At 49.0% G+C, this 22,822-nt stretch overlaps 1 protein-coding gene across 1 annotated transcript; it reads right to left on the bottom strand.

Moving 5' to 3' along the window:
* Nucleotides 1-2,620: 2,620 nt before the first annotated feature.
* Nucleotides 2,621-15,564, bottom strand: LOC136429612 (uncharacterized). The gene is made up of 9 exons (XM_066419498.1): nucleotides 15,286-15,564; nucleotides 14,603-14,724; nucleotides 13,679-13,869; nucleotides 12,559-12,728; nucleotides 11,983-12,043; nucleotides 11,567-11,751; nucleotides 10,141-10,286; nucleotides 3,807-5,596; nucleotides 2,621-3,111 (listed from the first exon to the last, which is right to left on the bottom strand). The coding sequence occupies exons 1-9, from the start codon at nucleotides 15,421-15,423 to the stop codon at nucleotides 2,897-2,899; spliced, it is 3,018 nt and encodes a 1,005-aa protein (XP_066275595.1). The 5' UTR covers nucleotides 15,424-15,564; the 3' UTR covers nucleotides 2,621-2,896.
* Between the last annotated feature and the right edge of the window lie 7,258 nt (nucleotides 15,565-22,822).

Below are 22,822 nucleotides of genomic sequence, written 5' to 3'. Positions count from 1 at the left end.
TCTCGTCGTTCGCGAGTTTACTTTGATGTTCAGTGAGTTTGGGCTGTTTACTGAAATGTTCAGATTGATTGTAACCGTTTTACAGTGTACTACAGTAGCACCATAGAACCTGCGTGGCTGTACATATTAAGATTCATAACTATCGGTTTGATTCTTATTTATGTGGAAACATGTGTAAGGTTCATGGTTTGTTAATAGCTTTGGGTTTAAAACAGATGTTCCGGAATTCCCGAAGAGTATGTCACGAACCCAAGATGTAGCGTTGCGACTCCTAATAGAATAAAGTCAAAGCCAGGTACAAGTGATAGGCCTCGGCGAGGGCCTGCATGGGGAGCGGTACTGTCAACGTAAACCGGCATGCGGACCCTGTCGATTTGATTTTGAACAAATAAAATCTATTCTCTCTGTGAAGATGTTGTTTTTTGGGGGGCCCGTTTTCCTTTCTGTGTCCAGGCGAGATCCAACCAAGTAACATACATCTGCTTGGAGTTTGATATTGTCGCAGGGTTCTTTGAATTGCTTCTTTCTTAGCCTGACGAATCGCGCTCCTAGTGTTCAGCCGGTTTCCGTAACCGCCTTTAACCCTAAGGGTCAGTAACCTCCGGCTGAGAGCTTGTGTAAATACAGGCTCCTTCTTTCTAGACTGCGTTACACATTGACAAGCACTCTATCAGGGAACGATGGGACTCCCTGCCCCGACAGCAGTCATTCCGATCTCTAAGCATGGAAACTATCATTGTTTGTTTTGTTTTTAATGAGAAGTAACGTTACCAATTGAATGGGTGTTCAGGATTCTCTGTCGCTATGGAAACATCACAACCATCAACGCCGTACGATGGTTACATGGTTGGATTTGATGTACTATGCTGTGTAAAAAGACATACAGCCAGGGCTACCTAATGCATACCGTACGGAGATATGTGCATTTGAGTGCACTTTAGGCTCTTTTCATCAGTATACTTCTGTCTCCAAGTGCGCTGGTGTGTCTTTAAGTCGCCTGGTGTGTCTTCCAGTGGCCTGGTGTGTCTTCTAGTGGCCTGGTGTGTCCGACAAATGTACCGGTGTGTCTTAAAGTGCCCTGGTGTGTCTAAAAGTTCCCTGTTGTGTCTCAAAGTGCGCTGGTGTGTCTTGAAGTGCGCTGGTGGCTTTATCATATCGGCGCGTCATAAGTAGAGAAGCCAGCCGAAGTGATTCACTTTTTATTAAGGTTATGTTTTCTTAAGACTTTATTGAAGTTCCCCAAAATATCATGAATGTCATCCATTCAACAAGACAATAAAATTATCAATCAGCAAATATTACAACGCGTCTTTAAATTTAAAAGCACAGTTGCTTAATTATGTATCTACAGTTAGTAGCTATAATTTTTTTAACAAGCTCAGCATGCAAAAAAGAGTCAGCATAGTCTCAATCCAAGCCTCCTTGGGCCGACTGCTGCCTAACCTGGTATCTAGTCTATCGTAGGTTGGACGGGATCTCCGATCCTTGGGGCATGGGGAGTTCTCCGCCGCCCGAAGGTAACTGTGGCACTCGGTAGTTTTACATAGCCTGGAATCCAGACCTATTATAGCTCCCGAGTCTCTCTCCGCAAATAGAGACACCGGAGAGAGACTCGGGAGCTATAATAGGTCTGGATTCCAGGCTAAGTTTTACGGGGTTTGAGTTGATTAGTCATCCACGATACCGAGTGCCAAAGCTGACACGGGCGGCGGAGAGCCCCCAGTGCCCCGAAGAGAGCCCATCCAACCTGCGATAGACGGGATACTAGGGTAACTGCTGCCGTGGTGTTTACCTAGTTCCATGCAACAATCAGCCGAGCGAAGAATATCAGTCCCCTGCCCGATATCAACATTTTGTCAAGACTTTCCTCATGCATGACTTTGCTAACAATATCCTTCTTCTAGACAAGTAGATCTTAAAAATACATCTTTTTTTTCTAATTTTTAGTAAAGTAGAATGATTTCATAGTTTTTCAAAGGTTTTAGATATAATGACAATACATAAATTGATTTCTATGTGTAGGCTTAGTACTAGACTAACTTCACGTAACAATACAATTATATTAGATCTTCCGACGAGCCAGGCCAGATTTGTTAGTGCTAAGCCCAGCAGTCACTTTTGTCGCCATGTCTTTACCGTCTCCTGTACACCTTGGCTCGTCTCACTCGGTTTCATTACACAAATTACGGCTGTTTTTGACGCGGTCAAGAATTTCGTCAGTATTACAAACATATAGTAATCCTTTCGTTAAATAGAAGAGAGGACAAAAAACGACTTTACTTCAATTCACGGTACCTTTCCAGAACGGTCTGTTCGCACCGACCCGATCACCACGCACATAAAGGCCGTGCTATGGGGCCTTGGTAAATCCAAGACGGCTATGGAGTGCCAGCGATCCCCTCACAAACCTGGTTTTTCATGTTGTCATTTTTAACCAGATATTTTCATGACTGTCACAGACTGTGTAATGTAGAAATGTACCAAACAAACTCTTAATTTAAAACATGTATTTCAGTACAGTCAATAAGAAGTCGAAGCACGTTACACGTAAGTGGTGGTTTTAGATACATGCTATATCCTGATCTGAAAACGTCTTTGATTCAGAACTGTGCCAGTGACTGTGTCGCCCGGCGTTTAGCCGTAGGAGTGTATTCTCCAAGCAGAGGCTTCGATCGAGATGGGTAGTTTTGTCCGGGATTTCTAACGTTCCTCTCATCTCAGAAACGTTAGAAATCCCTGAAAACTACCCCTCTCGATCGAAGCCTCTGCTTGGAGAATAGTAGGATTGTAGCACTATTGAAATAACGTAAAAGTGGTGGTGTCCTCTGTTTAACCAGATAGAATATTCAAGGTGGTGTTGTTTCTGCCGCAAACATCCATCAATGTGTCCGTTTGATTAAGTCTGTTTCTTTCCTTTTTTCTGACCGCTTTTCTTTCCCTTCTTTTGCCCCTTCTTCTTCTCGCTTTTCCTCTCTTTTTTCTTCCTAAGTTTCTTTTCCTTCTTCCTCTGCCTCTGTTCCTTTTTGTTCTCCTTCGCTTCTTTCTCGGGGTTTGCCTCCTTCTGATTCTTCTTCACGTCCTTCTCCGGGACAGCAACGTTCTTTTCCTCCCCTGGAATATAAACAAGCAGTTAGAGGCTGTTTTCTTTTCCGAGGTAGGTTTCCTCATGACTGCGATCAACTATCATTTGAACACCGGTACCTAGCAAGACAGACCACAAATAGACACATATGGTGAACCAACACCAACAAGATATTTCCTAGACATGCAGTACAGAAGCAGTAAGTTTAGAGTGTGCGTACCGGCAGACTGAGCTATCTCCGGCCAGATAATTTTTGTTAGTTTGTGTATTTAGAAAATCATTTGCCTGCCAACCTAATGGAGATATTCGCGGATGTTCTGTGTGTGTGTTTTTTTTTTTCCTTTTTTTAAAGTCGAGGCTAACAGGTCAAAGTTTGCAATGGGCTAGCAAGTTGTTTGAAATGTCACAGTAATGATAACGATGATAATGATGAAGATGATATTATTAATAATAATCGTCTTCCACTGCCTCCAAAAAAGAAGTCAAATCCAGCTAGTTTAGATATAGCCAACAATTGTATTTAGTACCAGTATATGCCTCTCCCGCCGCAACGACGGGAGAACCAAGATATGCCTATTGTTGAACAAAATCAGACACAGTTTACTGACGCATGTATGTTTTTCCCTATGTTTTTACCATGTATTTGCAATAAGCCAACGGACATGAACTTGCAATAAACTTCTCAATTAAACTTCTCAATTAATGATAATGATGATAGACGAACCCCCGTCAGCTCCCGGATCGTCCCCCATCGGCACCAGGTAGCCGTCCCGGTCCAGGCGGAAGCGCTGCGCCTCCTGCCGCCCGGCCGTCAGGGCCGACGCCCTCCTGCCCAGGTCCACCAGCAGCAGGTTACCGTCCTCGTCGTAGCGGTAGGCGCGGCCGTCCCGCGAGAAGTACACCACGTTCCCCTCCGAGTCGTACGTGTAGATCCGCCCGCGCGGCGTGCGGTACCGCTCCGTGCCCCCGAACACCACGTACCGCACCTCCCCGTCATCGCCGAACCGGTACCTCCTGCCGTCCGACGCGGTGTAGATGCGCTGGCCCAGCGCGTCCACGATGAACCGCTGCGTCGTGGTGGTGGTCGTAGTCCCGCCTCCTCCTCTTCCTCCTCCTGTTCTGATGAACACGACACTCCCCTCGTCATCGTAGCGGTACCGCCGCCCGTCCGAGGCGGTGTAGATGTCGTTGCCGCCGAAGACGATGTAGACTATCTCTCCGTCGTCGTCGTAGCGGTACCTGCGGCCGTCAGTTGTGGTGTAGATGCGTTGCCCTAACGCATCGATGGTGTACCGCTGTGTTGTGGTTGTGGTGGTGGTTCCGCTGGTGACGTAGACGATCCTTCCTTGAGCGTCATAGCGGTACCGCCGCCCGTCGGCCGCAGTGTAGACGTCGCGGCCACCGTACACGATGTACACTATCTCCCCGTCGTCGTCATATCGGTACCTGCGGCCATCCGATGTTGCGTAGATGCGTTGTCCTAACGCATCAATGGTGTACCTCTCGGTGGTGGTGGTTGTCGTAGTTGTAATATACACTACTCTACCGTTAGCGTCGTATCGGTACCGGCGCCCGTCAGATGAAGTGTAGATATCGCTTCCACCGTAAACAATGTACACGATCTCACCGTCGTCATCGTAGCGGTACTTGCGCCCATCATTCGTGGTGTAGATGCGCTGTCCTAACGCATCAATGGTGTACCGCTGTGTGGTGGTGGTTGTCGTGGTTGTAATATACACTACTCTGCCGTTAGCGTCATAGCGGTACCGGCGCCCATCCGATGCGGTGTAGATGTCGCTTCCACCGTAAACGATGTACACGATCTCACCGTCGTCGTCGTAGCGGTACTTGCGGCCATCATTCGTGGTGTAGATGCGCTGTCCCAGGGCATCAATGGTGTACCGCTGTGTGGTGGTGGTTGTCGTGGTTGTGATGTACACTACTCTGCCGTTAGCGTCGTAGCGGTACCGGCGCCCATCCGATGCGGTGTAGATGTCGCTTCCACCGTAAACGATGTACACGATCTCTCCGTCGTCGTCATACCGGTACCTGCGACCATCATTCGTGGTGTAGATGCGCTGTCCCAGGGCATCAATGGTGTACCGCTGAGTGGTGGTGGTTGTGGTGGTTGTGATGTACACTACTCTGCCGTTAGCGTCGTATCTGTACCGACGGCCATCTGCGGCGGTGTAGATGTCGCTTCCACCGTACACGATGTAGATCACGTTGCCCTCGTCGTCGTATCGGTACCTCCGGCCGTCCCTGGAGGTGTATATCCGCTGTCCCAGCGCGTCCTGGGTAAAGGAGATCCTGCCGCCGCCGGTGGTTGTAGTCGTGGTGGTGCCGCCGCCGCCGCCGCCGGTGGGCCTGCGACCGCCCCCGCCGGTACCGCCGGTAGTGGTTGTCCCGGTGACGATGCCGGTGCCGCCGCCGGTCCCCAGCGTGGAAAGGACGGTGCCCCTGACGGTGTAGATTCGCGGCCGGTACGAGCTCCAGCTCCAGCCCCGCCAGTACCTGCGAATATGGACAAACACCTGGAAAATATTCTCAATTGCAAGAATTGCGAAAACAGGACATTCAAAACTTGGATTAACAACTGGATGTGCCAGTACAATCAATCAATCAATCAATCAATCTGATTTGTTGTGCCAGTACAGCTAACAGTAAACGTCAGTATGGATATGCCAGTACAGCTAGCGGTTACGTACCTGTCTGTGAACGTCATGTGGATATGCCAGTACGGCTAGCGGTTACGTACCTGTCTGTGAACGTCATGTGGATATGCCAGTACAGCTAGCGGTTACGTACCTGTCTGTGAACGTCATGTGGATGTGCCAGTACGGCTAGCGGTTACGTACCTGTCTGTGAACGTCATGTGGATGTGCCAGTACAGCTAGCGGTTACGTACCTGTCTGTGAACGTCATGTGGATGTGCCAGTACAGCTAACAGTTACGTACCTGTCTGTGAACGTCATGTGGATATGCCAGTACGGCTAGCGGTTACGTACCTGTCTGTGAACGTCATGTGGATGTGCCAGTACAGCTAGCGGTTACGTACCTGTCTGTGAACGTCATGTGGATGTGCCAGTACAGCTAGCGGTTACGTACCTGTCTGTGAACGTCATGTGGATATGCCAGTACGGCTAGCGGTTACGTACCTGTCTGTGAACGTCATGTGGATGTGCCAGTACGGCTAGCGGTTACGTACCTGTTTGTGAACGTCATGTGGATATGCCAGTACAGCTAACAGTTACGTACCTGTCTGTGAACGTCATGTGGATATTCCAGTACAGCTAACAGTTACGTACCTGTCTGTGAACGTCATGTGGATATGCCAGTACGGCTAGCGGTTACGTACCTGTCTGTGAACGTCATGTGGATGTGCCAGTACAGCTAGCGGTTACGTACCTGTCTGTGAACGTCATGTGGATATGCCAGTACAGCTAACAGTTACGTACCTGTCTGTGAACGTCATGTGGATATGCCAGTACAGCTAACAGTTACGTACCTGTCTGTGAACGTCATGTGGATATGCCAGTACAGCTAACAGTTACGTACCTGTCTGTGAACGTCATGTGGATGTGCCAGTACGGCTAGCGGTTACGTACCTGTCTGTGAACGTCATGTGGATATGCCAGTACAGCTAACAGTTACGTACCTGTCTGTGAACGTCATGTGGATATGCCAGTACAGCTAACAGTTACGTACCTGTCTGTGAACGTCATGTGGATATGCCAGTACAGCTAACAGTTACGTACCTGTCTGTGAACGTCATGTGGATATGCCAGTACAGCTAACAGTTACGTACCTGTCTGTGAACGTCATGTGGATGTGCCAGTACGGCTAGCGGTTACGTACCTGTCTGTGAACGTCATGTGGATGTGCCAATACAGCTAACAGTTACGTACCTGTCTGTGAACGTCATGTGGATGTGCCAGTACAGCTAACAGTTACGTACCTGTCTGTGAACGTCATGTGGATGTGCCAGTACAGCTAACAGTTACGTACCTGTCTGTGAACGTCATGTGGATGTGCCAGTACGGCTAGCGGTTACGTACCTGTCTGTGAACGTCATGTGGATATGCCAGTACAGCTAACAGTTACGTACCTGTCTGTGAACGTCATGTGGATATGCCAGTACAGCTAACAGTTACGTACCTGTCTGTGAACGTCATGTGGATATGCCAGTACAGCTAACAGTTACGTACCTGTCTGTGAACGTCATGTGGATATGCCAGTACAGCTAGCGGTTACGTACCTGTCTGTGAACGTCATGTGGATGTGCCAGTACGGCTAGCGGTTACGTACCTGTCTGTGAACGTCATGTGGATATGCCAGTACAGCTAACAGTTACGTACCTGTCTGTGAACGTCATGTGGATGTGCCAGTACAGCTAACAGTTACGTACCTGTCTGTGAACGTCATGTGGATGTGCCAGTACGGCTAGCGGTTACGTACCTGTCTGTGAACGTCATGTGGATGTGCCAGTACAGCTAGCGGTTACGTACCTGTCTGTGAACGTCATGTGGATATGCCAGTACAGCTAACAGTTACGTACCTGTCTGTGTACGTCATGTGGATATGCCAGTACAGCTAACAGTTACGTACCTGTCTGTGAACGTCATGTGGATATGCCAGTACAGCTAACAGTTACGTACCTGTCTGTGAACGTCATGTGGATGTGCCAGTACAGCTAACAGTTACGTACCTGTCTGTGAACGTCATGTGGATATGCCAGTACGGCTAGCGGTTACGTACCTGTCTGTGAACGTCATGTGGATGTGCCAGTACGGCTAGCGGTTACGTACCTGTCTGTGAACGTCATGTGGATGTGCCAGTACAGCTAGCGGTTACGTACCTGTCTGTGAACGTCATGTGGATATGCCAGTACAGCTAGCGGTTACGTACCTGTCTGTGAACGTCATGTGGATATGCCAGTACGGCTAGCGGTTACGTACCTGTCTGTGAACGTCATGTGGATATGCCAGTACAGCTAGCGGTTACGTACCTGTCTGTGAACGTCATGTGGATATGCCAGTACAGCTAGCGGTTACGTACCTGTCTGTGAACGTCATGTGGATATGCCAGTACAGCTAGCGGTTACGTACCTGTCTGTGAACGTCATGTGGATGTGCCAGTACAGCTAGCGGTTACGTACCTGTCTGTGAACGTCATGTGGATATGCCAGTACAGCTAACAGTTACGTACCTGTCTGTGAACGTCATGTGGATATTCCAGTACAGCTAGCGGTTACGTACCTGTCTGTGAACGTCATGTGGATGTGCCAGTACAGCTAACAGTTACGTACCTGTCTGTGAACGTCATGTGGATATGCCAGTACGGCTAGCGGTTACGTACCTGTCTGTGAACGTCATGTGGATATGCCAGTACAGCTAACAGTTACGTACCTGTCTGTGAACGTCATGTGGATATGCCAGTACAGCTAACAGTTACGTACCTGTCTGTGAACGTCATGTGGATATGCCAGTACAGCTAACAGTTACGTACCTGTCCGTGAACGTCATGTGGATATGCCAGTACAGCTAGCGGTTACGTACCTGTCTGTGAACGTCATGTGGATATGCCAGTACAGCTAACAGTTACGTACCTGTCTGTGAACGTCATGTGGATATGCCAGTACAGCTAGCGGTTACGTACCTGTCTGTGAACGTCATGTGGATATGCCAGTACGGCTAGCGGTTACGTACCTGTCTGTGAACGTCATGTGGATATGCCAGTACAGCTAGCGGTTACGTACCTGTCTGTGAACGTCATGTGGATGTGCCAGTACGGCTAGCGGTTACGTACCTGTCTGTGAACGTCATGTGGATGTGCCAGTACGGCTAGCGGTTACGTACCTGTCTGTGAACGTCATGTGGATGTGCCAGTACAGCTAACAGTTACGTACCTGTCTGTGAACGTCATGTGGATATGCCAGTACAGCTAGCGGTTACGTACCTGTCTGTGAACGTCATGTGGATATGCCAGTACAGCTAGCGGTTACGTACCTGTCTGTGAACGTCATGTGGATATGCCAGTACAGCTAGCGGTTACGTACCTGTCTGTGAACGTCATGTGGATGTGCCAGTACAGCTAACAGTTACGTACCTGTCTGTGAACGTCATGTGGATGTGCCAGTACGGCTAGCGGTTACGTACCTGTCTGTGAACGTCATGTGGATGTGCCAGTACAGCTAGCGGTTACGTACCTGTCTGTGAACGTCATGTGGATGTGCCAGTACGGCTAGCGGTTACGTACCTGTCTGTGAACGTCATGTGGATGTGCCAGTACGGCTAGCGGTTACGTACCTGTCTGTGAACGTCATGTGGATATGCCAGTACAGCTAACAGTTACGTACCTGTCTGTGAACGTCATGTGGATATGCCAGTACAGCTAGCGGTTACGTACCTGTCTGTGAACGTCATGTGGATATGCCAGTACAGCTAGCGGTTACGTACCTGTCTGTGAACGTCATGTGGATATGCCAGTACAGCTAGCGGTTACGTACCTGTCTGGGAACGTCATGTGGATATGCCAGTACGGCTAGCGGTTACGTACCTGTCTGTGAACGTCATGTGGATATGCCAGTACAGCTAGCGGTTACGTACCTGTCTGTGAACGTCATGTGGATGTGCCAGTACGGCTAGCGGTTACGTACCTGTCTGTGAACGTCATGTGGATGTGCCAGTACGGCTAGCGGTTACGTACCTGTCTGTGAACGTCATGTGGATGTGCCAGTACAGCTAACAGTTACGTACCTGTCTGTGAACGTCATGTGGATATGCCAGTACAGCTAACAGTTACGTACCTGTCTGTGAACGTCATGTGGATATGCCAGTACAGCTAGCGGTTACGTACCTGTCTGTGAACGTCATGTGGATGTGCCAGTACAGCTAGCGGTAACGTACCTGTCTGTGAACGTCATGTGGATATGCCAGTACAGCTAGCGGTTACGTACCTGTCTGTGAACGTCATGTGGATATGCCAGTACAGCTAGCGGTTACGTACCTGTCTGTGAACGTCATGTGGATATGCCAGTACAGCTAGCGGTTACGTACCTGTCTGTGAACGTCATGTGGATGTGCCAGTACAGTAGGTAGGCATAGGAGGTCCGGAAGCCCGACACGTCACCACGCCTGGCGCCGACCCTGCTGACGATCAGGCGGTAGTACGCCTGGATCTCCCGCAGCGACAGCCTGCCGTCCTGTAGGGAAACAAGCACCGTCACCAGGCGTTACCGCACCCTAACACTAACCCCGCCCCGGCCGCGTCGCCCCTGCCGCCGCCCGCGTCGCTCAGAACGGTCCGGTAGTACGCCTGGATCTCCTGCAGGTTCAGCCGGCCGTCCTGTAGGGAAACAAGCACCGTCACCAGGAGTTACCGCACCCTAACACTAACCCGGCCGCGTCGCCCCTGCCGCCGCCCGCCCCGCTCAGCAAGGTCCGGTAGTACGCCTGGATCTCCCGCAGTGACAGCCGGCCGTCCTGTAGGAAACAAAAACCGTCACCAAGAGTTGCCAAACCCTAACACTAACCCCGCCCGGCCGCGTCGCCCCTGCCACCGACCGCCCCGCTCAGCACGGTCCGGTAGTACGCCTGGATCTCCTGCAGGTTCAGACGGCCGTCCTACAGAGGAAAAAAGCACCTATACCAGGAGTTACCGCACTCTAACACTAATCCTGTCGTCTCCTACATGTTGCTGCTATAACCCACCCTGATGACCCATGTTAGCCCCAAACTCACCATATCTGTGTCGGCCTCCTGGATCATTTTGCACGCGTCCTCTAGATTGCCACTATAACCCACCCTGATGACCCATGTTGGCCCCGAACTCACCATGTCTGTGTCGGCCTTCTGGATCATTTTGCACGCGTCCTCTAGATTGCCGCTATAACCCACCCTGATGACCCATGTTGGCCCCGAACTCACCATGTCTGTGTCGGCCTTCTGGATCATTTTGCACGCGTCCTCTAGATTGCCGCTATAACCCACCCTGATGACCCATGTTGGCCCCGAACTCACCATGTCTGTGTCGGCCTTCTGGATCATTTTGCACGCGTCCTCTAGATTGCCGCTATAACCCACCCTGATGACCCATGTTGGCCCCGAACTCACCATGTCTGTGTCGGCCTTCTGGATCATTTTGCACGCGTCCTCTAGATTGCCGCTATAACCCACCCTGATGACCCATGTTGGCCCCGAACTCATCATGTCTGTGTCGGCCTCCTGGATCATTTTGCACGCATCCTCTAGATTGCCGCTATAACCCACCCTGATGACCCATGTTGGCCACGCACTCACCATGTCTGTGTCGGCCTCCTGTATCATTTCGACGCGTCCTTAGATAGCCGCTATAACCCACCCTGATGACCCATGTTAGTCCCGAACTCACCATGTCTGTGTCGGCCTCCTGGATGATTTTGCACGCGTCCTCTAGATTGCCGCTATAACCCACCCTGATGACCCATGTTGGCCACGCACTCACCATGTCTGTGTCGGCCTCCTGGATCATTTTCCTGGCTTCCTCCAGGTTCGCGCCCTCCTCGGAACCCACCCTGATGACGTAACTGATCAGCTCCGTGGCATCCAGCCTCCCGTTTCCGTCAGTGTCACGTGACCGAAACTGAAGCTCGATCTTGTCGTTGTCAAGGTCGAAGCCCGAGAAAAGAGCTGCGCAGCAATGGAATAAAAAAACAGCATTAGGACTTCTTTTTTTCAATTGATACTGACTGTAGCAAATTCAACATGTCATTTTGATAGAGAAGCGCGTTTATGTGTATGTAATTAAAAATCAGATATTTGAAATGTCTCCGATGTTTCACAGTTCGACTGAAAATCCATAAAATGGAAACTCGGATTATCAAAGATTCCTCACGTCATGACGTCACACACGAGACTCACCAACGAACTCGTTCAGCTGCAGGAAACCGTCCTTATTTGAGTCGTAATCTTCAATAAATTCCTGGAAAAGGGAAATAGTGTTAACAATGTCTATTACTATTATCATTGTCTACAAATAAATATGACGTAGACTTGCTGCGTAAAGGATTTATGTTCTTTCAGCCACATCACAACGGGGCGTGTCTCTCGTTCTACTCTTGCCAAGAAGAGTGTTGGGTACTTCATCTTAACCATTGCATCTACCTTTCTATAAATAAACACATGGTTGTAGAAGACCTTACGAAAGTCCCTGTATTTTTGTAGTGTCAATGAAGTTCATTAATACATTTAAAGAAAAACACCAGGGAGGGCGAAATCTTTTACTGTATTTCTCACCTTATCACTCATCCGACATTATGTAACGACTCTAAACTCGACTTACGTCCGAGCCGTGCTAGGTGATGACCTTTATCTTACAGAAGAGGGGAAGAAAGAAGAGCAAGGAATAAAGAAAGAAAAAGAACGAATGAATGTAAGAAAGAAAGAAGAAAGAATTGAGAAAAAGACAGCAAAAAGAGATAAGAAGAAAAGATTTACCTGTACCACGACAGTGTACATCCAGTCGAAGTTGTCGGGGTAGAGGTAGGCGACGAACTCGTCCCGCGAGAGGAAGCCGTCCCTGTCCCGGTCCGCCTGCTTCCAGCGCCGCTCGTCCCGCTTCATCCACGACATGTACGTGCTGCAGGCCGTGCCCAGCTGACGCCGGCCTGGGGGGAGGGTCAGGAAATCAGTACAACCCACTAACCCAGGACCCTAACCCACCTACCCACGACATGTACGTGCTGCAGGCCGTGCCCAGCTGACGCCGGCCTGGGGGGAGGGTCAGGAAATCAGTTCAACCCACAAACCCAGGACCCTAACCCACCCACCCACGACATGTACGTGCTGCAGGCCGTGCCCAGCTGACGCCGGCCTGGGGGGAGGGGGGTCAGGAAATCAGTACAACCCACAAACCCAGGACCCTAACCCACCCACCCACGACATGTACGTGCTGCAGGCCATGCCCAGCTGACGCCGGCCTGGGGGAGGGGGTTCAGGAAATCAGTACAACCCACAAACCCAGGACCCTAACCCATCCACGAGATGTACGTGCTGCAGGCCGTGCCCAGCTGACGCCGCCCTAGCCCTGGGGGAGGTGGGGGCAGGAAACCAGTAAAGGCCACAGAGACCAAGGGGTGAGGATGGGGGGGGGGGGGCGTTTAGATCAGGAAATCAGTCACAAGCGGAGACGGGGGCCGGGGGAGGTAAACTCAGGCACGTTTATCTAAAAAGACAGATCAGACTCTACGAATGGATAAGATACGTCGATGGCTCCCGGACGTTTCGAGAGGCACTTCTTCGGTGTCGCTAGAATTAACTGGAAAATCTGCAGAACAAATCAATGCTAAAACACAACTCCGAAGAAGGTTGGTGTGTCTCACTCAAAACGTTCGGAAGTAATCTCCGGAGTCCGTATCTTATCCAGTTGAGTTTAATGTATCCTTGACTATTGTTTACCTTGATGTCTGACCTTTATGAACGTATCAGTTACGTTTGGGACCTCACTTTTCTTGCCGCTTTGCCACAGCTCTAGTAAACTGAGGCCGGACTGAAAGCACAGAGATCCCTAAATAGCCCAAAACCCCAACCGGCGCCTAAGGATGCGTTCGTATCTCACCTGCGACCGTGTCGTATGACGTCATCTTGCCGCTCCAGGCGACCCTGCCCTGCCTGTTGACGTCATACAGCGCCCAGACCCTGTCGATCTCGGCCGACCACTCCCGGTCCACCAGCGCCGCCAGCCACGCCGACAGCTCCTCCTCCGACACGAACCCGTCGCCGTTCCGGTCAACCACCAGGTAGATCGACCTGACAACAGCCAAACAACACGTTACTTTTCCCGTCAATCACCGGCAAGAACCAATGAACACGTTACCGTTCCTGTCAATCACCGGCAAGAACCAATGAACACGTTACCGTTCCTGTCAATCACCGGCAAGAACCAATGAACACGTTACCGTTCCTGTCAATCACCGGCAAGAACCAATGAACACGTTACCGTTCCTGTCAATCACCGGCAAGAACCAATGAACACGTTACCGTTCCTGTCAATCTCGGGCACCAACCAATCAACACGTTACTGTTCCTGTGGCAATCTGTATCTGCATCTATATAGCCGGTATAACCGCCATTCAGCGTAACACACCAGCTTCGCAGGCACGCGGCGCGGCAGCAGCTGGTTTTACACTGAACGGCCTGTCACACACCTAGTCTTTGCTTAATGACTAGGAAGATTGTCCTGGTGACAACCATTTAACACGTTCCTGTCGACGTCCTGGGGCATCAAGACAGGTCTGCTCCCTCTAGCGGCTACATGCTCTTTTGCAGCATTTTCACAACGCTGTTCTGCCCACGCCCTCTAACGGTTAGTATCTTAACTGCAGGAGAAACTAACCCACCCTAGTCTCCTGTTGGCCTCGGTGATGGAGAGCCCGTCGTCGCCCCAGCCGGTTGTGATGGTCGGGCAGGCGAAGGGGATCTGCCTACTCACGCGCGCGCCTTTTAGCGGCTATAATCTTAACTGCAGGAGAAACTAACCCACCCTAGCCTCCTGTTGGCCTCGGTGATAGAGAGCCCGTCGTCGCCCCAGCCGGTTGTGATGGTCGGGCAGGCGAAGGGGATCTGCCTGCTCACGCGGTTAGACGCCGTCTCGTTACTCGCTACCTGAGGATGACAATGACCGGCTAATTAAACGTTCACATTAAGCAGTTCACGGTTTACGTTCACGGCATAGTTCCTGAATTTGGCACGATTAATCAATTCGGGATAATTCATCAATTTGGGATAATTCGTGAATTAGACATAATTTATGAATTTGGGATAATTCATGAATTTTGGACAATTCGTGAATTTTGGATTATTTATGAACTTCGGATCATTCTTGAATTTGGCATAATCTATGAATTTGGGATAATTCATAAATTTGGCATAATCTATTAATTTGGCATAATTCATAAATTTGGCATAATTCACGAATTTGGCATATATCATGAATTTGCCATACTAGTAATTCATGAATTTGGCATAATTCATGAAATTGGGATGATTCAAGAATTTGCATAGTTCCTAAATTTGTCATGATTAATCAATTCGGGATAATTCATGGATTTGGGATAATTCAGGAATCCGGGATAGTTCATGAATTTGGGATAGTTCATGAATTTGGGAGGATGAATGGATTCGGGATGAATCATAAGTTAGGGATAATCAATAATACGTCTTCACCTCCGCTGCCGCCTCCTCCAAGACTTTCTCTCTCTGCTCCTTCTCCGCTAACTCCGCCTCCTTCAAGACTTTCTTCCGGCGCTCCTGGCCGGCCGCTGCCCAGACGCAGGCGGCCACGACCAGCAGGTACAGCCGCATGGTGCCCGCTGGTGCCGCCGCTGATGCCCGCTGGTGCCGCCGCTGGTGCCTCCGCTGATGCCCGCTGGTGCCGCCGCTGATGCCCGCTGGTGCTGGTGTCGCCGCTGGTGCCGCCGCTGGTGCCGCCGCTGGTGCCGCCGCTCAGAGGCTCGGGCCCTCCTCTATCTCATGCACAGGGACACCTGCACATGAAAAGGAAAACAGAATAAAGAAAGTGCGGGTCTTGTTGGCAAATGTTTAGTGCTTGGCACAATGGCGCACCAAATCCGTGTGTCTTCATCAATGTTAGAACACACTTTAGACAATAGGTTAGCCGAGAATGCCAGTTGGCGTCACTCCACTGCCACGTGAGAAAAATCGTTTCCCACCGAAAGGCACAACATCGGGGCATGTCAGAGCATCGAACCCGGGCCCTCTTGACTCTTGGCCAAATGCTCTAACCGTTACGCGAAATGAAGCCACTCCGTCGCTAAAACAGAATAATCCGCCACTGAACTACATTACACTCTAGATAACCCTTGGTACCATTAATATTCTGAGACGTAACTAACACGAGGGTTTGTCAGGAGAGCACCGGCCTATAGCTACGCTAATAACGCAGCATACCAGTAGTAAAGTCACCCCAGAAACCATTACCACACAAAGTGCCTTTGAATAAAACCCGGCTCGATGGTTGATGTGTTAGTTTGAGGCAGAATAAGTCGATGTGTTATGAAGTAATTTATTCGTGATGTTGTTTACAAGCAGCCCTTGGCAAAAGGACAAAAGGATCAACATCCAAATGTATGAAGGACTTCAGGCACATCCGGCAGTGACAGAAGAGAGCGCGTTTATCGCCGATATTATACTGAACTGATGTTGCCTCATGAGGATGAGATACACAGAGTGAAATTCTCTGCCAGACGTCTCCAATCTGGATTACCGCAGAAGGACAAACGGCAGTCTTGAGCCTCCAACCTCTCGACCCGAGCTGGGCTTCACTTTGATGCAATTAGAATTGCCTGTCAGATTGTTTCTCCAGCGCCCTGCTGAGGAAAAACGTTCCTAACCTCAGAGCTGGAAACTCACGAGAACGAACGATGGTTACCTCAGTTTGGCCAGTCACCAACCGCTGGTTACCGAATATTGGAAACTCACCAAAGACTCGTTTCCTGCCCTTTGTAACCAAACACTGGTTATAACGTTAATGAGGTTTGCAAGGTTGCTTCAGGGCTGATGGAACCCCATTCATTTGAAGTCGTCACTGTGTAGCGTTTCACAAGAGTGGAGAGAACACACTTGGAATCATCAAAACGTTTGAAATGTTTGAACATGCACACTACTCCTCATCATCGTCGTCGCTGCCACCGCTTGGAAGTTGTCATGACATGCCGCCGATGTTGTGCCCTTTGAAAGGCACTTTGCGCGACTTCCTTCACTTTATTCAGATAATGCGTACCTATAGCATTGGTAAGGGGCGCCCCTCGGATAGGGCGTTAAACGGAGGTCATGTGTTTGGGGAGAGCCACGCCTCTTGCACATTATAAGATCCGACCACACTTATTGAAAAGAGTAGGAGTCCTTCCCGGTGTGAGTGGATCAAATTTTATAGTCATGTCTCCAGCTGTTGACATCTTGAAATTACCTGTCAATGCTTCCACAGAATGTGGTAAATCTCTATAAATGAAATTGGAACTGTGTCCGTGTGTCGTCTTGGGGCCGTTCAACCTTGTACTCTCTGCCGTTGGGCATTTTACATCCCGCAGTAAAGTTCAGCTTCCTCTATTCACTAGACCATGGGGGTGGCCTGCATGCCCTTTCCGTAGATCGTAATCAGCTGTTTATACGTAGCGCGTTGACGCCCCCATGTATACCCCCTAGAGAATACCAATAAGGGCAAACGTACACAGAGCACTGAGAAGTTAGTAGTTTCTTCCTCCATATGCTACGGTCACAGTTGCACCGGTGCCCGTAGGGGGTGTTGTCCCGGCCGGGCCCCGAAGCCACACATTTGTCCCGGTGGACTACCGGACACCGGAAGGGTACCTCTCGGCGTTCTCACTATTAGCCTACGGCGTCTATTTGTTATTGGGTTCCAGGTTGATCTTAACTCCTATTAAAACAATTCCGGGGGCCCGACAGTGCCCCAAAATAGCCGCAAAGTGTCCCACGGGGCCACGTAGGGGCAACGCCCTATAGCGCAAAAAACAGGCCGTTAACTGCCCGGCAGGGCCCCTTTTTCCAATTTTAGCCGTAGCGTAACGCGTCTATCCAGTGGCATGTGTGTCTTGTTTTACTTACTTGACCTACTTAGGCTGCTGCCGTGAGTTACGAGGAGTCAATGTCAGACCGGCATCTTGAGAGCGTTAGAGCGGAGTTATTCAGCCTTCTTATCCGTGCAGATGTGGTGCGTTGAACCTTAATAGAAAGATCTAGAGTGCGTCTAACGCAACAGCTGCAGACGGACGTGTAGGATTTGCTAAAGTCTGGTTACTAATAATCGAGCTGGATTAAGCTAAAAGTTCATCTGTGTTGGTAAATGACACTATGAATGAATACTGAACTTTACCACACTTGGAAGAAGTGGGACTTACCCAGATTTTCGGCTGACAATGAATATGTCTACTGCTACTTCTAGGACGTGACGTTGTAGACACGTGACTGCAACAACGGGTCGTAAGTGCCAGATAACCTGTGTCGCCCCCCGTCTCTGTTCAATGTCAGACGGTGGTGCTCGAATGGAAACAGCTTCCTCTACTCCTCTGGCAAACATGTGGGTGTGGTAAACCTAAAATTTGGGTACGTCCCAATTCGTCCAAATGTATGTTTTGTAAAGTCTTTTTCATATGTATTATACAAAGTTGATCAAATTAATTGAAATCAAGGCTGTGCTATATGGAGTCATAGTGTCACCATTACTGAGCGAACTGAGTTACCAACTTCAGTTTTCTGTGAATAGATGAAATGTTGTCTGTGTCTTTGTGAGTTTAGTCACAATGCGGCCTCTTGCTTTGATATTTACCCGCCTGCTGGCCGTCTGCTGTGCTATTGCAAGAAGGAAAAAAAAAACGCTGAAGGCTACCTCTGCTAGATTGCCTGTGTTGTTTGTTTTGTATTTTTCTCTCTGCACGTGAACGTGTATCGGCTACCAAGGTCCTTGCGAAAAAGGGGTGGGGGTGATCAACGTAGAGTAGCCTCGTTTGCCGTGTTCTGCGTATCCATTTTCATCGTTGCCATATGACGCTAGCTGCCATGTTGAGCCATACATTTCTCAGTAGACCGTATCACACGACAACCTCCTGCCGCGCGGGTATCAGGACGTTAATCCGCCGTGACAACAGTTAATCACCTGTTTACACAGCGCGGGGGTCGGGACCGCTTTACACGGCACGGCGCAGGAACGCGAGTCCGCGCCACGAACCAGATGGGCCGGGATAATGAGACAGATATGGACGTGACTCAAACACCCGTTCGTGCTCAAAACATGAAGCCGTATTGAATCGACTTGTGAGCGAAGTCGCTTAAAGTCGACTTGGAGTTTTCGTCCATGTTCAAAAATTGTGGCTTCCAGCGGCTTCAATCATTTGTTTCACAATAATGTGGCTAGTTGGGTCATTAAAGGTCGTGGGTTGAGGTCACAATAGCCGCCATAATACCAACAGTTTACAGCAACCTCTCTTTTTCCGCTTCTAGATCTGTACGCGTTTGGAAAACAGTGCGTAACTGCCGAGGAAAATGGCATCGGCGGACCCTGGTGATTCCAAGTTCCAGAACTTTTAGCCCGAGTAGGCGAATCTTTGGATACATTTTGAGAAAGTGCGACCTACATGTATGTTGTTTCGGCAAAGTAGTTCGTACGACTTGATATAGGCCAAGCCAATTCAAGTCGCTTCAAGCCAGAATTGCGTTCATGCTCAAACTCGACTTGGCTCGAAGTTGCTAGAAACCACCTCCGGGGTAGGCTCGGGTTCAAGCGGCTTCAAGCGACTTCGGAGCGTTCATGCTGGCAAAAAATCAAGTCACTTCACCCGCAAGTCGATTTAAATCGGTTTAATTTTTTGAGCATGAACGGTGCGAGCAGGGGATACTCTTGGGCCCAGGGGATCTGATAGGTCCACCCGAGCTACTCTCGAGCCCTCCATCCCGAAGGTTACAAGTATTATAAATATTGTTTAAGCTCTCTTTCTTAGATCCTCTCCTTGACCCTTTACTTTCGGGAACATGCCTCCTCCGGATACCAAACTGCCTTAACGTTATGTTAACCTTTGCTGGACGGAAACCTGGAGCTGTTTCTGTAAACATCCCTGCACGCGCCCGGGTCGGGGCCGAGCAGGAAGAGCTGACCCGGAAACATGTGTCTTTAACAGAACTGAGAGCCAGCCCGGCTTAACCTCTGACTAGTCAATCCAAATGTTTTCACAGCAAACACTGTGGCAAGGTGGTCTTGTGTTAGGGTTGTTGACTTCAGGTTAGAATCCCCAGAAGACACCAAATTTGTACCCCCAGGAATTACACTTTACACTTTGTGTCCGCACTCGACTCAGGTGAACACAAGTTCCTGTCTCTGATTAGGGACGTCCTCTCCAATGGAACCGAGTTTTGTACATTCCCACCTCTGCATCTACTGTGCAAAACTGGTGCGTTATTCCCTAAAGGCGGTTTAGCGGCTATGCGAAACGAACAAACTAACACACGCGGAATGACGAGACTTGCAACACCCCGGGTATTTACCGGCACGAATATGGAGGTATAGTTTGTGTGTGTGTGTGTGTGTGTGTGTGTGTGTGTGTGTGTGTGTGTGTGTGTGTGTGTGTGTGTGTGTGTGTGTGTTTGTGTTTGTGTTTCCGGACTTTGTAACTCAAGAACCTCTGGATGGGTTACGATATTTGGTATGTGGATAGGTCTGGGGAAGACGAAGGTCAAGGTTGATTTTGGGCCACCAGGTATATGTGACCTTGTTATCTCCATGAAAAATGGAGATATTGTTTTGGGTGTGTCTGTTTGTCTGTCTGTCTGTCTGTCTGTTTGTGTTTCCGCACCACTCCAGTCAGCATAACTCAAGAGCCTCTTGATGGATTACGATGATATTTGGTATGTGTGCAGGTGTTGGGAAGCCGAAGGTCAAGGTCGATTTTGGGCCCCCTGGTATGTGACCTTGGTACTGCAGCAGAACTTCAATTTTTGTATCTTTTGACCTGGACGTGCTGTGGTCTTGATTTTTGGGTGGCAGATAGCTTGTGATGTAATAAAGAAGTGGTGTAGGTTTGGACCCCCTAGCAGCTTCCTCTGCAACTGCAGGGCGTTTTTGTGAAAATCTTCTAAGGAGAATAACTGAACAAAGGAACGACGAATTTCCATGATATTTAGTATGCAGGTAGCTTAGATAGAGATATACACAATGAAGTGCAAATTATGCTGATAGGGACTTAGTTTGCATAGCTAATGAGGAAAATCTATATTTGCAATGTTCTCCATTATCAGACTCAAATACATGTAACGTATGTAGTTTATGGAAAGTGGAGCATCAACAGATACCAATTATGCAAATAAATTCCTAATTTGCATAATTAATGCAAAAACACCATAATTCATCTAACTGGAAAATTATAGGACTGTCAATATTGCAATATTGCATGTGTAAGTTGGATAAAGGTGTTTATGACCAAGCATATCTTATGCAAATGTGTACGTCATTTGCATGAATAGAATTGTTCATGGAGATATGAGGTCGTGGAACTCTTGTTAACATTTGCTTTGTGGAAACCAGCCGGCGGCCTGGAAGTGCAAAGCTGTAGATGTGAACGCAGCATGCGTGGCGTCAGGTATGACGGGGTCATGACCCTGTCGTGACCTCTGACCCCACCGTGAGATGTTGTCAGGCAAGGTCGAGTTCTTGGAACCCCCAGCCTCGTTCTGACCCATTTCTGCCGCAAGTTATCTCCCACGTTCAGACATCCAATCGGCCCCTCGTTTGTCTCATCATTTCTCTTACATATTTACTGTACATCCAACCGGTCCCTCATTTGTCTCATTACCTTCACCGAGAAGGTTATGCAGAGGGTAGCGTTTGGCTCATCATTTCCCTTACACATTTTCTGTACATCCAACCGGCCTCTCATTTGTCTCATTATTTATCTTACACATTTTCTGTACATCCAACCGGCCTCTCATTTGTCTCATTATTTATCTTACACATTTACTGTACATTCAAACTGTCTCTCCTTATTAATCGTAATAATCGGTTAGTGGTAAGTTAAGATTTACTATAAATATAAAACTGTGTACTGAACATTTGACTTTTACTGCCTTCTGAGGCAGAAATCAAACCCAGCAAAGCCATTTTTTTCTTTTTATAGGATCGGCAGAGAATATGTAGTTGAACTTCGTCGCGGGAAGCCTATGAAGAGGGCATTTATTCTTGCGTAAGACAAAATCACTGTATCAAAACTACGATGAGGAGCAGCACAGGGTCTATGTTTTATTTGTGGTGGAATAATTCATTCGCTTTTCGATATGTCGAAGCAGCACTTACCCCCCCCCCCCCCACGAAACAAGGTTAGTGTAGCTGTAACTTTGCTCAGAAGGGTCAACGTTGAATGCCGTTAGACTGAGCGGCCTGCCGTTTGGTGCTGTTCATATAGTGGGCTCGGTATGCCAGTTATCACTGCACACTCCTCGGAAAGTCATTGGTGTTCGGGACGGACTATTACAGGATCGAGGTAGTCAAACGTCCATAGATAGACATCATGACTTGGCCAAACATTATAAAAACTGTAAAAATGAAGATTTGCATTTTCCTCTACATTTCTCGCTTACGTATCATGTTGGTTGATTTCTGTTAAATGTTTGTTGTTGGTTGTGTACTGTTGATTGTTTGTTGTTGGTTGTTTACTGCCGATTTTCTGTAGGCAACACATGTTCTGTGTTCTTCACATGTAAATAAAGTTTTGATGCGCGTAAAGCGATTCTCCGGGACAGATGTGCGTTTCCGATATTTCTCATCAGATGAATTCGGGAAGGGTCTCTTTTACACGACCGTAAAAAATCATTCGTTTTTATGAAATACGTTGAGCGATCTGTCAAACCTTTGGTCTCTCAGTAGTCGCAGCGCGGTCGCAGCCTCTAGTGGAACCAGGGGAAATCCGCGTGAACATCGGAGTCGGCTCCTGAACCCGGTCCTGGCGCAGCGCCCGCGGGAAAAGGTTAGCACATTCGGTATGTGAACACGACATAAACTTGTAGTCCACAGGGTCGGAACTAAAGCGGGGAAAACACCAGTGTAGGAACTCAAGCGGGGAAAAACACGAACTTAAAGTCGCCGGTGTCGGAACTCAAGCGGAGAAAAACACGAACTTACAGTCCCCGGGGTCAAGCGGGGAAAAACATGTCCCCAGGTACCGACACAGATCAAGCAGTGAAA

This window comes from Branchiostoma lanceolatum, chromosome 3, assembly GCF_035083965.1.
Source record: "Branchiostoma lanceolatum isolate klBraLanc5 chromosome 3, klBraLanc5.hap2, whole genome shotgun sequence".
Taxonomy (NCBI): domain Eukaryota; kingdom Metazoa; phylum Chordata; class Leptocardii; order Amphioxiformes; family Branchiostomatidae; genus Branchiostoma; species Branchiostoma lanceolatum.
This window is presented reverse-complemented; position numbering and strand designations above follow the sequence as displayed.

Coding starts and splice junctions, on each gene's coding strand:
- LOC136429612 (XM_066419498.1), bottom strand. CDS start 15,423: ATGCGGCTGTACCTGCTGGTCGTGGCCGCCTGCGTCTGGGCAGCGGCC. Junction 12,044..12,558: donor TGTACACTGTCGTGGTACAG/GTAAATCTTTTC, acceptor TCCCTTTTCCAG/GAATTTATTGAAGATTACGA. Junction 3,112..3,806: donor CGATCCGGGAGCTGACGGGG/GTTCGTCTATCA, acceptor TTTATATTCCAG/GGGAGGAAAAGAACGTTGCT.